This window comes from Bombus vosnesenskii, unplaced genomic scaffold, assembly GCF_011952255.1.
Source record: "Bombus vosnesenskii isolate JDL3184/JDL3185 unplaced genomic scaffold, Bvos_JDL3184-5_v1.1 scf7180000013263, whole genome shotgun sequence".
Classification (NCBI taxonomy): domain Eukaryota; kingdom Metazoa; phylum Arthropoda; class Insecta; order Hymenoptera; family Apidae; genus Bombus; species Bombus vosnesenskii.
This window is the reverse complement of record NW_022882923.1, coordinates 5,545,244-5,559,395: the sequence shown is the minus strand read 5'-3', so window position 1 is coordinate 5,559,395 and position 14,152 is coordinate 5,545,244. Positions and strand designations below refer to the sequence as shown.

Here is a 14,152-nt window from a genome sequence, read left to right as displayed (position 1 = left end):
CAACTCCCTTCCAAATTTTATCAAATTTCGACGTTTCCGTTCGACCAGAAAATAAAGGAATTCTAAAGTAGATAAGCGCGGAAGGGGGCGCCCTGTTTGGTTCTCGTCTTGTTCTTCGTAACCCCCGAACAAGCATAGAGATTCCCAGTTGGATCGTCGGAAATTAGCCAGGTTGCCGTACGAGCACTTAACACGATTGATTCGCCCGAACACGGCAATTCGGCCGAGGACTTCCGCTGCACCTTACCACAACCTCCTCTTTTCTCTCTCTCTTCCTACCCATCTATCTATCTATCTATCTATCTATCTATCTATCTATCTATCTATCTATCTATCTACCTATCCTTCGCGCAGATACTTTGATCCTTCCTTCGTCCCGACGGAAATCGTCGAAGTGGCGGTGGCAGGGAATATCCAGGAAACTGGAATTTGAGATTCGCGAAATTGCTTACAAAATTACGCTCGGCTGATCCGAGCATTCGGACCGACCTTTGGTCTACCGAAAAGATAGTCGATGCAAGAAATTGCTTGGAAACACACCGTTAACTTGGCGAGCGTCACTTCGTTTGCGAAACTGTCGTCCTCTTCTTTAGAAAATATCACGCTGAAAATAATCGTGTCTGTGGGCTAGGAAGCGAGCCAAGCTTCTCGTCTACTCGGGCGAGTAAAGTTTCTCCATGGAAAAGGATTTTCCATGCCGAGCCGTGGAACACAAGGGCGAATTTCGAGGGCGGCCACTCCTCCAAGTCCCCGAACGGCGCACCTTGCTTCGCCACTTTTTAGCCAAACCCCTAACTGGCCTTCGCTACTTCACTTCGATGTTGCTCCAACGTGACGCGTGTGAGGGTAAAAAAAAAAAAAGAAAAAAAGGAAACAGCGAGGAAAACGGAAGAAGCGAAACGGAAGCGGAGGACGGGCCAAAGGTAAACGCATTTAGGTACACACACGAAGTTGAACGTGCACGGACGCGGGCTTAGGCGTTCATACACGCGAGCGCGCATATAAACACACTAGATACACGGAAACCATGGCACATATCGGTAGACTCGCACGTTTTTCATCCTCCCGCAACCGGTCGATACAGCCGGTACGTCCCTCGTGTGCACCTCCAATACGTACATACTCGTGCCACGAAACGAACGAACGCATTTTTGTGCTCACGACTCGTGCTGAAACGGCCGCGATAATTTACGAATTATTTTAACCAATTAATTTACGACGATTCCCTCTGCCTCGGTAGAGTTGTTATTCCTTTATTCGCTCACCGCTTTGGATTCGTAATGGGAAGAGAAAACAACGTTTCGTCTAATGGCACAGGAACTGCGATAAAATTTCCGTTTGCTCCGCCGCGGCGAACGGTGAAAGAGTTCGCGCTACGACATCCGAATTAGCACAGATTACGCAAATAACTCTGCAAATGGTGTTTTATCGCGGCGATTCAGCGGAACGCGTTTCCCGGACTCGTTGCTACCGTTCGCGAGTCTTCGTTCTACAACTGTGTCGCGCGTAACCACCGCGAGATTTCAATTAAATTTAACCAAATTTGATTTAATATCGCGAACGTGAATTACTTAGCTGCGGTTTCTTGCGACCTTCCCTGCGTCGACTGATTAAGCGGCGCATTATGCAAAGCGTTATTTATTTATTTATAGAGAAGTACGGCCGCCGTAATGTGCGGTCGTGTCGTTATAGCGAAGCGTTTATGTAAACGCGGCGATCGTTTGATCTTGTTTACGTAAGTGGTAGTTACTTTTGCATTACGATGCCATTGTCTCGGTTGCTCACGCGTTCAACTATTAACAAATATTTGATGCGTTCAGTTTCCGTCGTTTCATCAATGTGTTTCGCGAAGATTCCAAGTTTCGTTAGTTTAATGATAAGAAAGAAACGTACACTAATTGGCGAAAATATTTCGACACTTATCATAGGAAACTTTTATCTCCATATAATATGCAATATGTATAATTTGTAGTAAGTGTATAATGTAATTAATTTAACTAAATGCCGAACGCCAGCCACGAAACGGTAAACAAGAATAAACGAAGCGAATTTTGACGGTGAGTTATCAGAAAAACGGCAGACCTCGACTCTTATCGAGCGGTTCTGGCTGGTCGTGCGTTGGTCGCGGCTGTCGTCCACAAATTGGCGGCAGATCGGTCCACTAATTACTCGAAACCAGTCGTGTTTTAAAAGCCTGACCATCACGAACGATTTGCGTCGTTAACAGGAGCAAAAAGAACACCACGGAGTATCAATCGTCGCGTTAATCGTACACGATGACCTCCCAAACAGAGACAGAAAATTATTCGCAATTGTTACCGGTCTATCGACGATTTCCATGTGTAACTCATGAAACTTTACGCGCCCTCGTTTCGCCTAACATCGCCTCTTAATCAGTGCTCTGTCACGAAAATCGACTCCACCAAGTTATTACAAAATCCGCAGAAATGAATATGCATACACGGATGATTAGGAAGTCCAAAAGTTTTCCATGAAATTTATCGATCGAAGATGGGAACAGCGCGATGGACGCGGGAAGTGAATCACGGTCGGAGTCTACGCGAAAGAGGGAACGGTCGGGTTAACCAGGAAATTGCAAGGCACACACAAAACTCGACTGCACGATGGAATCTTAATTCCGTGAGCGCCCGGAGTTGAATTCGCTTCAGCACCAGCTCCTCCGTCTCTCTTTAAAATGCTTTCCACGACGTTTCTTCGCTACGTTCCGTCTTACTTTGTCCCTCGTTTCCTTTTCCGCGTTTCACCTACGAGCTTGGTCCCCTTCAGCTCCTTCGTCTCCTTTTCTACGAACCTCTCGCGCATCTTATTCTCTCTCTTTCGTAATTAGGAAGCAAACAGGGCGGCGGTCTTGCCAAGTTGGCGGAGTCGGAGATGAAACAGCAGTTTCCGTCTGGCCATTCTTCTTCCACCGCCGCCTCCCACCTCCAGCCGCCAGTATCCAGCACCGACGTGCTTTCTGTCCCTCGACCACCTGACTCGTCGTCATCGTCGTTCACCTTCGTGCAATTCAGATCCGGTCAACGTCAGAAACGTGCAAAAATGGCAACGATACGATGCGATATATGTATATCTTTGTGATAGAAGTAGCCAGGTCTCGAAACGTTTCGCGCCTTGCCTCGTCGTTTCCACTTTTTCCAACTGGCGCCCCTCTTTCTCGCGTTTTCCGCGAATCAACCCCACCAACGAGGAAGTTCGTCTCGAGCACAGACGGAGGACGTTGGTTTTGCCGATCGAGGAACCAGCCCCGTCGCGCGCCCATGTTTTCCGGCGACGAACTCGCGAAAAGTCAGTGAAACGGTGTTTTCGCTGCCGGTGAAATATTACTCATCTTTCTTTTCCCCTTGCCCCGGCGTATCATATATTAGACGATGTTGTCCCGAGGTTGTTATTTCTGATATTTTCCCCGACTTAGAAGTTCGGGCTCTGCGTCATCTTGCAACGCGCAGAGTAACGGGATCGCCGTGGGAAATGGAGACTTCCTCTCTATGTCATTGGAATATTCTCCGACATAGATCCGGGGTAAACTGACACGCGTTTTCTTGCGCTTAAAACTTCCCTTTGCATTCCTCGAGCTCGTTCAAGCACGCGTTCCAAGCCTCACCGCAAACCTGCAATCTCTTCCACGTTATTCCTGACACTTGTAGTTCGTTGTACATGTACGAGCAGTTCATTCATTATCTCCTTCTTTTCGCATCTATTGCATATTATCCTGTTGCATTCTTGCACGACGTTATTATCTTCGCTTTAAAGTCCTCGCAAGAATATTTATTTATTATTCATCGTAGTGTGCCTATTTTTAGGATGTCGGCGTTTCATGATCGATCACAACGATGAAGGAAAGCATAGTTGGCCAAGTAGAGGTACAAAATCGATTTCGATCAACACACAGTCTTCTAAACTCGAACACGATTACTTGGACTTGCAACGGAAAGAAATATTGTTCCGGGATATCCGATCGCGGTAATTGCCGCCAGTACGTTAATAGGATCAGATATACGCGAGTTGGTACCGTTCGTTTTTGTTTGCTGGTAAGCTATCGCAATCAAATATCCGGTTCGGGTCGCGTCGTAACAGATTTTACGGGGTGGCGATCGCCGATGTGGAATCAGCATTACCCAGCTTGTTTACCAGCAATAATCCGTCAGAATTAGTCGAGCTCGTTTCGCTACAAAGAGATCTATTACATTAACTCCTCGCGTCGCTTGAAAAGCTCGTATTTTATTTTATCTCGGCAGAAAAGAAACTGGGATTACTCGTATCAAATGCATAAAGGAAGAAACGGAAGATCGAGAATTTCTTTCTTTTGTTGAAAATCGATTGAGCACACAGACTATCGGCTACATCGTCTTGGATCCGGCAAAATCTGCGCGGCCACGCAAATTTGAAATATCTGCGAATCGCTCGACGAAACTCGCCCGCTTTTAATTAATTATTCGCGCGTAAATCTCTTCAATGATCGTCCTACCTCTGCATTCTGGTTCCCTCATTCAACGGTGGCTACCGTTTGAATTTATAAAGGCCATAACGGTATCACGTTGAAAAATCGCGGGATAATCATCCAATTCGACGATACACTCCCTTCAGTCCAAAATAGTCTCAGCAACGTTCCCAAATTACACGATATTCAAGCCGCGCATTATCCGCCGAATAATCTTAATATGTACGTGTTTCTTTCTCCTAAGAAACTATCGCCTCACCCCGTTGCAACTGTCTGAAAAATATAAAAACCGACTTGGTAAATTGCTATCTCGCAGGCCCACCGGGTCGATTCTTTAATTAACAAAAAGTTTCCATTAAAAGAAGAGAAACCGGAGCATCGAAATGGCAATTTCCTGTCGGCCGCCTTATAGAACCAACCCCCTATGCTTCACATTATTTTGAATAAGGGCGCAGGCAGCCGGGCAATCCATTTTCTTCGTCGCGGTCTCGGGGATACTCTATGGAATTAGAGTATCCGAGAGGCTCTTTGGTCGAGTTTCCCCACCTTATGGATACAGTTGCGCGACGTCTATACGTGTGCGGTGGGCTCGGTGTTATAACGAGCTCGTAAAATCGGTCAAGCATCAAAGTTTACACGTCCGAAGCATATGAACGAGCGAATTGGCAGAAACTTGAGAAGATAATGGATACGAAGGCTTATTTAAGATCGTATAAAATATACCTTAACCTTAATGCAGTTAATATTAAAATAGATGGCGTACCGGGTTGCTGTTCGCCTATTAATCGGCGCGACTACTTGATACTGTGGAAACGGTAATTTTTTTTACTTACTATGAAAGATTCGAACGCTTGAATTAAGAGCGTGAATAAAGAATAAGTGGACTAAAAATTTAAATCGAATGTGATTAAATATATCTCCGGTTAGAGAACTCATTCGATATTGTAATAATCTAAAATTCAATGTCTCTCTTCCATCTGTATATATATTCGTCGAGTGTCTCGACGTTTCATCTAATCTCGTCGTTCATACATCTTAGTAATTTTTATTTTAAAGTAATTTTAATTTTAATTTAAAAGCTCCCTACATCGCAGGAGTAACTGTACTATCGATGTTAGTTGTACAGCTTCTATCGAGTAATCGCGAACGTAATATCTTAAAACTCTGTCCGGTCCTAGTGACGAGGGAAGCAACTTCGATATGGTGACGGATTACACGAGGAATTACGACCGGCATTTCGTGAATAATCACGACGTCGCAGATGTTTCTGTATATACGAGGGATGACGCTATACATCGGATGATGCGCTGGAAAGGTTCAATCGCGTTTAGCAGGCTCGTCGATGCGGTTATCTTTGAAGGCCCAGTGACACGAGATCTGCTATCGATTGCTCGTTAGTGCGTCGGAAAAGTCATTTTACCGTGCGGTTAGCCAACGACAAGTTGCCGCCGGAAACTTATCTCCGTAACTTATCATCAATTAACGACGCTTTATCAATGGATCGAGCTTATGACGAACCAATTCTATAATTATAAGGAGACAATTCGATTCTCAATATCGTACTCCTCTTACATTCAAATCTTAGTACATTAAAGATGACACGTACGATTGAGCGAACCTATCGCAGGTTAGTTCTTACTGAAACTGCATGCATCATGTTCTTTCCTCCTGTGGCGTCTTAGGACGTTTCGATTCGAAAATGCCTCGCGTAGTTGTTTTGCCACAGAGGATTAACACTGTACGACGCACATAACGTAATAAACAAACTCTGGACAAAGCAATTTCGCTGCTACGTGCAACCGACAACTGGCGACAAGTTCAAACCTTCCGGTACTCCCCTCGACCAGTATAAATAGACGACCATGTTCTCCAGACATAGTCAGTCAGCCAGCCGCACGAATCAATATCAGTATCGAGTCATCGAGATCATCAGTCGAACGAATAAGTATAACGAATCAGTCTAGCGAATCAGCATAACAATTAGTATCAGTACCGCAGTATCGCGCGATCTTATAACGAACATCATCGAGCGAGCAACGCTTGCGATTAACTTTGTATTCTACATTTTAAAATATCTGTAAATATAGTTAACGAAATCAACTCGTCTCGTTGTCAATTTAACCAACAACGTGTCTCACCGTCCACCACATTCCTTTCTTCTTTCTTCTCTTTTTCGCCCTTCATACACAGTTTGAATGCCACGCTGAGAATTATCGAAATACACGTGCCGAGCTCGCACCAATTACTTACGATTTATACGAGCCCATGAGAATCAAGTTATGGGAATATAGCTTTGTCGCTATCCGATCTCTGGTAGGGAAAAATGATCCCCGTTATCGGGGGATTTCGTTAAACCAAACCGGATTTAGCCGGGTATGCGATAGAGGCGTCTCGGAAAATTTGCCAATCACACGGCTCGTTAATGAAAGTCTTCCCAGGTGCCTGTTTATACTGCGCAACTGGAGGCGTGAGTAAACGTCTTACGTTCGTGCTGTAATATCGCGTCGGATGATATCGGGATTAGCAGCCGCCTCCGCGAACCGTAGTATATTACGTTTAGCCGGTTGAACGGTAAAACGGCTGGCCGTAGGAAAGTTAAACGCGACGAAATTAGAGGATCGAATCGGTCGATCCCTATGGAGAGGTCAGGAATTGGAAATCCGTCGTTGGAAATCTCGAAGAAGCAGATTGCTTCGAATTAAGAAGGCTCCCGCGTTCCCACTATCGATCCACCGAGATTCATCGTGCTCTTCCACCACCTCATCGTTTCTGCCCCCGTTCCATCCCGCCTCTTCCCGTTCTCTTTCCCTCTCCGTATCTTTTCCCTATGAGCGTAAGGGATCACGTTCCACGAGGGTGACAATAAAAGTGGAAATAAACTTTTTAATACGTTTCACTTTGGCCTGGTTGTTCGGCGACGCGGCCTCTGCGGGGATTCGACCGCTGCGACCAAGGATACCTCGCGGTAACTTGAAATTTTTAATTAAAGTCATAGCCGACTGCGGCTTTTTGTCCGGCTCCTCGAGATCGCCCACTCTCTCCACTTTGCATCCCTAGATACGGTTGCCTTGTCATTGTGTCCGCGAATCGTTTAGCGACTACAATGGCGTGTACTAAATTCAACGGTAAAAGTGTAAAATTCCGTGGAAGTATGGGAGAAGAAGAAAGCGATGGATATTCTTATCTTTGAGATCGAAACTTTTCAGAGTTCATAAGGAAAGTAGATTCTCCGGTATTTCCTCGTGTTTATGGGATTGCTCTTGCAAGAGAGAGGACGTTTTCGTTTTAATTAAAATCCTGAATGATGAAAGAAACAAACGGCGGAAATTAGCGCGAGAGCTAAGTTAATCTTCGTCCCTCGAAGCATTTCCACCACGTTTCGACGACGCTGGGCATCCGGCAGGTCGCCGTTTCGCACGATATTTGAAGTAGTAAGGAAATACGGGAAGCACGCGAAAGGCGGCGGGAATTCATGCGGAGTTAACCCGATTCGCCGTCGAGTCGTAAAAGCAGCCGACCCGGAAGCCAGGCAATGCCCTTTTAACTAGAAACGGACAGGGCAAGAAGCGAAGTGGTAGCCATGCTATGAATGTCTGGTTACGTTAAAAGACTGGCCCCAGCACTGCCTCTGTCCGAATTTCTAAAGAAACCCCTCGTCGCGAAAATCTGCCCTGCCACTCTTCTGCTTTCCAGTGAATCGAGCAAAAGTAGATCTTGTTATATTGTGCCGCACCGTAGTTTCTTAAATTAAACGTCCGACGCGACTTCGCCGTTCTTAATATTTCATAGCATTTTCTCTCTGGCCCTTTCAGTACTTTTTCTCCGACTATAACGATATTTCAAAGCACCATTACACATGGAGGTAGCTTTATCCATCCGATTACTTACGTATCGTACCACTGTACATGGTGAAATTTCATCGAAAGATTAACATATTTGTTTTATTTTTAAGTTGTGATCGAAGAATATTTCTCTGCTGCCGATTTTTTATTTCTTCGTATAACCGGATTACTTTGCCAGATATAAACTGAAACAAGCAATGTATCCGTGTCGTTGAAGTTTTATCTTCATCCGTAATGACATTTTATAAAATCCACGTAAACCTTTAGAATGTAGCTTGAAATATATGTGTCAATTGATGTAACATATCAATATGAGACAAAAGTGCCTTCGCAAGATTAATTTTCATTAAAACTTGATTGTATTACCTTTCTAATGGTAGCAATTTTAGCTTCTAACTAATGTTTCTATCGATATCTATTAACTGTATATGGTTGCCCGAGATAAAGTCAGTGGTAAAAACGAAATTAAAACAGTCCCACGTCGATTTGATTTCGGGATTAGATCGAACGTTTATTTCGAAAGTGGCTTGATTTTGTTTCTTGCAGAAATTAGGGATTCATACATATTTCAATGTGAACATTTTATTTGTACACAATTTATAATTTAAATTTTAATATATTCGTTTGTTTTCATCAATTGAAATTCCGTTAATAAATGGAATTGCGTAATCATTTACTTTGCAAGCCGTGTAAGTTCATTTCCTGTAATCTGTAACACGATCAAACAGTAGGGGCACCAATAATCAAAAACAAATGGGTAGCGAATGTAATCCTAACTTTTGTATCTGACATAATATATATTGCAAATACGGATGTGAGCAAGTTATTTAAATGCGATTCGGTAATATCGTCAATTATTATTTCATTTATTAAATTGTTATTTTTATTATTATTATGAGATTAAATTGTTATAATTAAATGTTATTGTTATAACTTGAAAATATTACAAGATTAATAATAGTTTTACACTTACATCAGGTCGTATCGAAGTGCAAGTCATTTGGTTTTAAAGAAAATATTACGACGTTGCGACATTCTTTTCTCAATTGACAAACTCGCGTTAACATTAAGATCGGACAATGATACGGGTGCTGTTACCGTACTCTAACATGATATTACGATAATTGTCATTTATTTACTTTTATTCTATCTATTATCAAATACCGTGCATTTTTTGTATATTTCTGTACACTGTGTATATATATATATATATTTTTTTTTAATAATTTTAAATACTTAAACTCTAATGAATTGTACAATTCACCATTTCTGTGAACGACGTAAATCCATTCGTGACTCCAGAAAAGATATATTGGTCTAGTTAATTCTAAAAAAAAGCTATTCGTATAATGTATTTACATTTACATAAACACATAGAGAATATTTCAATACGATGGAAACGCAAACACTCGAATGCTTGAAAACAAGAGAAAATCGACTCTCCATCACTTACACCATTCCCAAAATAAACGATTCGAGTACGTGTGTTTGTCACACTCTTGCACATTGAAAAAATCACGCTATCTGACTGCTATAATCTTTCGACTAACGAAACACATATATATCTACATTGCATAATTCATCGATGCTTTCGCGAGATGGGAGGGAGAGACAAAGAAGGTCCTAAAGAAAGCTCCGAAGAGAAATGGACTGTCTGGTAGGAATGTAGGAGGACAAATGGAAAACGCGGCCGATTCGATTTATATAATTCATGGCCGATCTCTGGAGAGACGGCAGAGCGTATCACACAGGCACAAGGCGGTAATCAACGGCGCTCATGATCCTTATCGTTTGTCTTTGCAGAGGCTTACGTGAATCTGGGCGCGGCGCTGGCCTCGGTCGGACGTGGAACGGAAGCGGCTGCGGTTTTGCGGGCCGGCGCATCCTTGGACGGTTCCGGCCTCCGGGACAAAAGAGGGCTCACAGAGGCAGCCAGAGTACAGGCCCTCCTTCAATTAGGCGCTCTCTACGCCGATCAGGGTAGATTACAAAGGGCCCTGTCCGCGTACAGGGAAGCGCTGCATGCGTTACCAGATCACTATCCACCTCAGGTCAGTGTTCACATCACTTGCAGCTTGTTACTCCATTTACGCAGAGCAGCCACTTACGGACAAGCAGCTGCACTTCGCATTCCTGCATTTCCTTTGACGAATCGTCTTCCATCAAATCGATTTGTCAAAGGAATTTGTACGATTGATTTTACGGGAAATTACGCGACTTGTATATTCTCTGACCGCGTCTCGTGTTATTTGACACGTAAGAAGATATATATACCTACGATGAAGTCGTAGATAGGATTCAATCGGAGTGCTCGTTTACGTTAAGAAGGATCGGTTATGGCGAATCATGCCTAACACGCTTCGCGATTATTCATGCCACACGCGAGTCGAACTGGAGGCGAGAGGGTCTTGTAAAATTATAATTCGTTTACTATCGATCGACAGGCGGTGCGATGTTTTGATTGTAACATTACCGCGAGCTTCTTCATTAAATCGATTAGTAGCCGCGCACGATCGCGCGCGAAGGTATGTTTGCCCGTATGAATTGCAATTTTCGTAATTATCCGTTGTTGGAAAAAACGCGGGGATACCAGGGGTGGCTAATTAAATTCACCAAGTATCGATCGTGCCCCAAAGTTTCACTCCTGCTATGATCGTTTTTTGGACGAGTCCAAGACAAAGTCGCGTATGTGCACGGCCAAAGCAATTAACGTTTTATCGACGCGTGGAAAAAAAAAAGAAAAAAAGAAAGAAATAAACGGGCGAAATAGCAGCTTCCATACGAAAAGTAGCGCCGATGTCGACGTTGTTTGCATCACCGAGAGCGGAATGTCCCGCGTATGCAAACCGGCCGCAAATATGATTTTCAGTCGCGTCGTAAACCAAAATTAAGAATTTTAAGCTCCTTAATATTGCGCAACCGTTCTCTCCCCTCGGCCCATGGGTTATTTCTCCGTCCATTTTCCTCGCGTATCACGTGCTTTCCTTTTGCAACGCGCGAGAAAAAAAAATTACCGTCGCATTTAACTCTTTCAATTTTCATTTAATCTCCTGCGAATTTCCGCGCGACAGCCATCTCCGCGAACTCCTCGCCCATGATCCTTCGAATACGATAGCGCCGAGTCGAAAGCGGAAAAAAATCTGAATTGAAAATACTTCGATTATGCTCGGTGGAACGAAGTTATTATGGTTGTAGATAGCCTGGCGAGGAATTGGGTTGCGGGTTTTTCAGTCCAACTCATTGTACCATAGGCGCCGTTAATGTAGTTACATGGTGAATTTGTATCAAACTGCGAATAAAGCTACGAGAAAACGAGATATACTTTGAATGAAATAGAAACTTTGAAGGATTCGTAACTATGCAGCACGTGAACGCTGTATCGCAGAAAATCCTGACGTTGTCGGAGATCGATAAGTGTAACTATATCTCCATAGTTTTGCCATCGCCAGGAAAACTCACGGAGCGAGAAGCCTGCTTTGATTTATGTCACCGTAAATTGGCTGGTGAATTATTCCATTATCTTGGTAACCTTCGCGTCGGCGTTTCTGTGCCACGAACAACCTTTTTTCAAGTCTTCAAAAATGAGGCTGGCACGCGATCAATCCAGAAGTGATTCTCGACCTTTTTCCATCGGTCGCTGCTCCGTCACAGCTCTTAATTGCTTTCCGTTACTTCAACCGCGAGCAACAATTCCAGCTGCTCGATCATTGTCTTGCTGGGCGTCGTGGCTCCCGATCGCAATTACCTAACTTCTGTATAGAGGCAAGCGTTTGTTTTTTCTTTAAAGCATTCCATTTTCAGTTTGGAGAATCGTTTCCCTTATTCTCGTCACCGTGGCTCCACACTCGAGCGAGTTACTCCCCGAAAATTTCACCGATCATCCTCCGGCTCGTACACTCCTTCCACCCTATCGAACGCGGTCCTCCAACAGTTTGGTGTGTGTTTTTTTCCAAGTGGAAACGCACGTTGAACTTTTTTGGACAACGACGCGACAACAACGACTCGTACAACGACCCGAGCTTCGCGCTCGACTTCGACGAAGAAAAGAGAAGTTTGCATTTTTACGAGATACTCCACCCTCTCCGACAACCCTCCTCCCTTCCTCTTTCTGTTTCTCTTCCTCCGTGTTTCATTCTGGCGTGTACCAGCCAGGTCACACTGGCTCCGTGCTTTCTACGTGCTCGTAGCGTGGCCGGGTGTTTTGTTCAGCGCATCGTCGAATTCCTGCGCGACAATTTATATGAAAAAAGTATTTTTGCCTTCTCGGGGCTCTCGCCGCAGACTACACATCACCGCGCCTTTCGTGCACACGGTTTTCCGCGTTGCCCCGTCGTCTGGCGGCGCGAGGGTACACACTTGCACAAGCGAGAAACGTCGCCCAGATGCGCCGGGTTGTTCCGGATGCCGAGTCGTAGCTGCGCATTTCCGGTGCGGCCGTTGGAAATACCGAACTAGGATACGATTTCTTGATACGTTTCGGCCTCCTTAAAAGCGATGTTCCGGTAACAATTCACTACTCGTCGAAGGAATTTCCTCGTAAATATCATGCAGGGGTAGTTTTTTTCTTGTATATCTTTCTCCCGCGCCATTCTCTTACGGGTATTACGAATGTCCAACAGATTCTTTTTATTTTTTCGGATTTTCCTCGATGCTAATTTATTCTATCGTAGGAAGAAAAATATTCGGTCGATCGATTTTTACTGGACACCGGGATTCGAACTCCGGATATATCCTCCGCTTGCCGGACTGCTTGTTTTCCAATTAAGCCAACCAGGCGGTCGACGAATATTTTCTCTCAAACTCGTAAGTCTGAAATCACTGCCACTTACGCTATAACATTATCTTAATATTTCATGCTATTTTGAGGATAGCGCAGAACGAATTGAAAAAATAGTCAATCGCATTTTCATGAATATACATGAAATGTTTCCAATATAAAAAAATTCGTGTCAATATCGAGCGCGTACAATGCGACATATCCAATCTTTTATTCGAATCCATTGGTAATAATCCTCGTAGTGGACCAAACGATCAACTAACAAGCTCGCGCAAAGTGAAAAGCGGCATCCAATCGATCGGAACACGACCATAATAAAATTGTATCGTGGAAAAAGTTGCATAGAAAGAGAACACCGGCAAGATAGTGGAATAGGGGTTAGTTTTCATTAATCCGTGGCTATTTCTGTGGGAAAGGGAAGGCAATCGGCGCGTTCCACTCGGCGTGGTTGTGCGTAATTTTCACGCGGCCTGACGCGGAACCAATCGCCGGGATGCGGTATCGAAACGCGGAATAATTTGCGCGCGCGCGACCGTCCACTGTAAAAACATCCATGGAACGAACAGATAGCGCCATGGTACATTCCGAATTCTATACACACCGCAACATCCAACGGGTCACCGATGAATTTCCATGCAAATGTCGGCAAATTTCTAGCTAAACGGTATTAATAATTTATCACGGTACGACCATTTCGAGATGTTAGAAGCAGCTACCCCTTTTTATTATTCACTTCCGCATTGCTTTTATCATGTACACGCTACATTACCCGTGTACCATCCTTCTCTCGACCCTTTCATCCCCTAAGTGTCGTGTTGCGCCACCGTTTCGTAGCTACGATTCGTTCAAACTATGTTCCACGATCGACGAATCCAAAGAGATCACGCTGGCACGTTTCCACGGAAACTTTTCTCCCAGCCTAGTTGATCCGTCTAATTGATTAAACCCTTCTCACCGACGACACGAGAATCCGAAATATTTGATATCGGGGCAAATTGAAATTCCTCCGGCTCGAGCTTTTTGCATTCCCCGCGGGCAACGTCTCTGCGACCCGAGGAGCCGATCCGACTATCT

At 44.2% G+C, this 14,152-nt stretch overlaps 1 protein-coding gene across 2 annotated transcripts in view; it reads left to right on the top strand.

The window, feature by feature from the left end:
* The window catches only part of LOC117231344 (protein O-mannosyl-transferase TMTC2-like), a 166,573-nt gene that overhangs the window by 128,268 nt on the left and 24,153 nt on the right, over positions 1-14,152 (top strand). For both annotated transcript variants that reach the window (XM_033489729.1, XM_033489720.1), the window contains exon 7: positions 10,105-10,352. In XM_033489729.1, the coding sequence (XP_033345620.1) occupies positions 10,105-10,352 (248 nt within the window). The remainder of the gene's footprint in view (positions 1-10,104; positions 10,353-14,152) is intronic.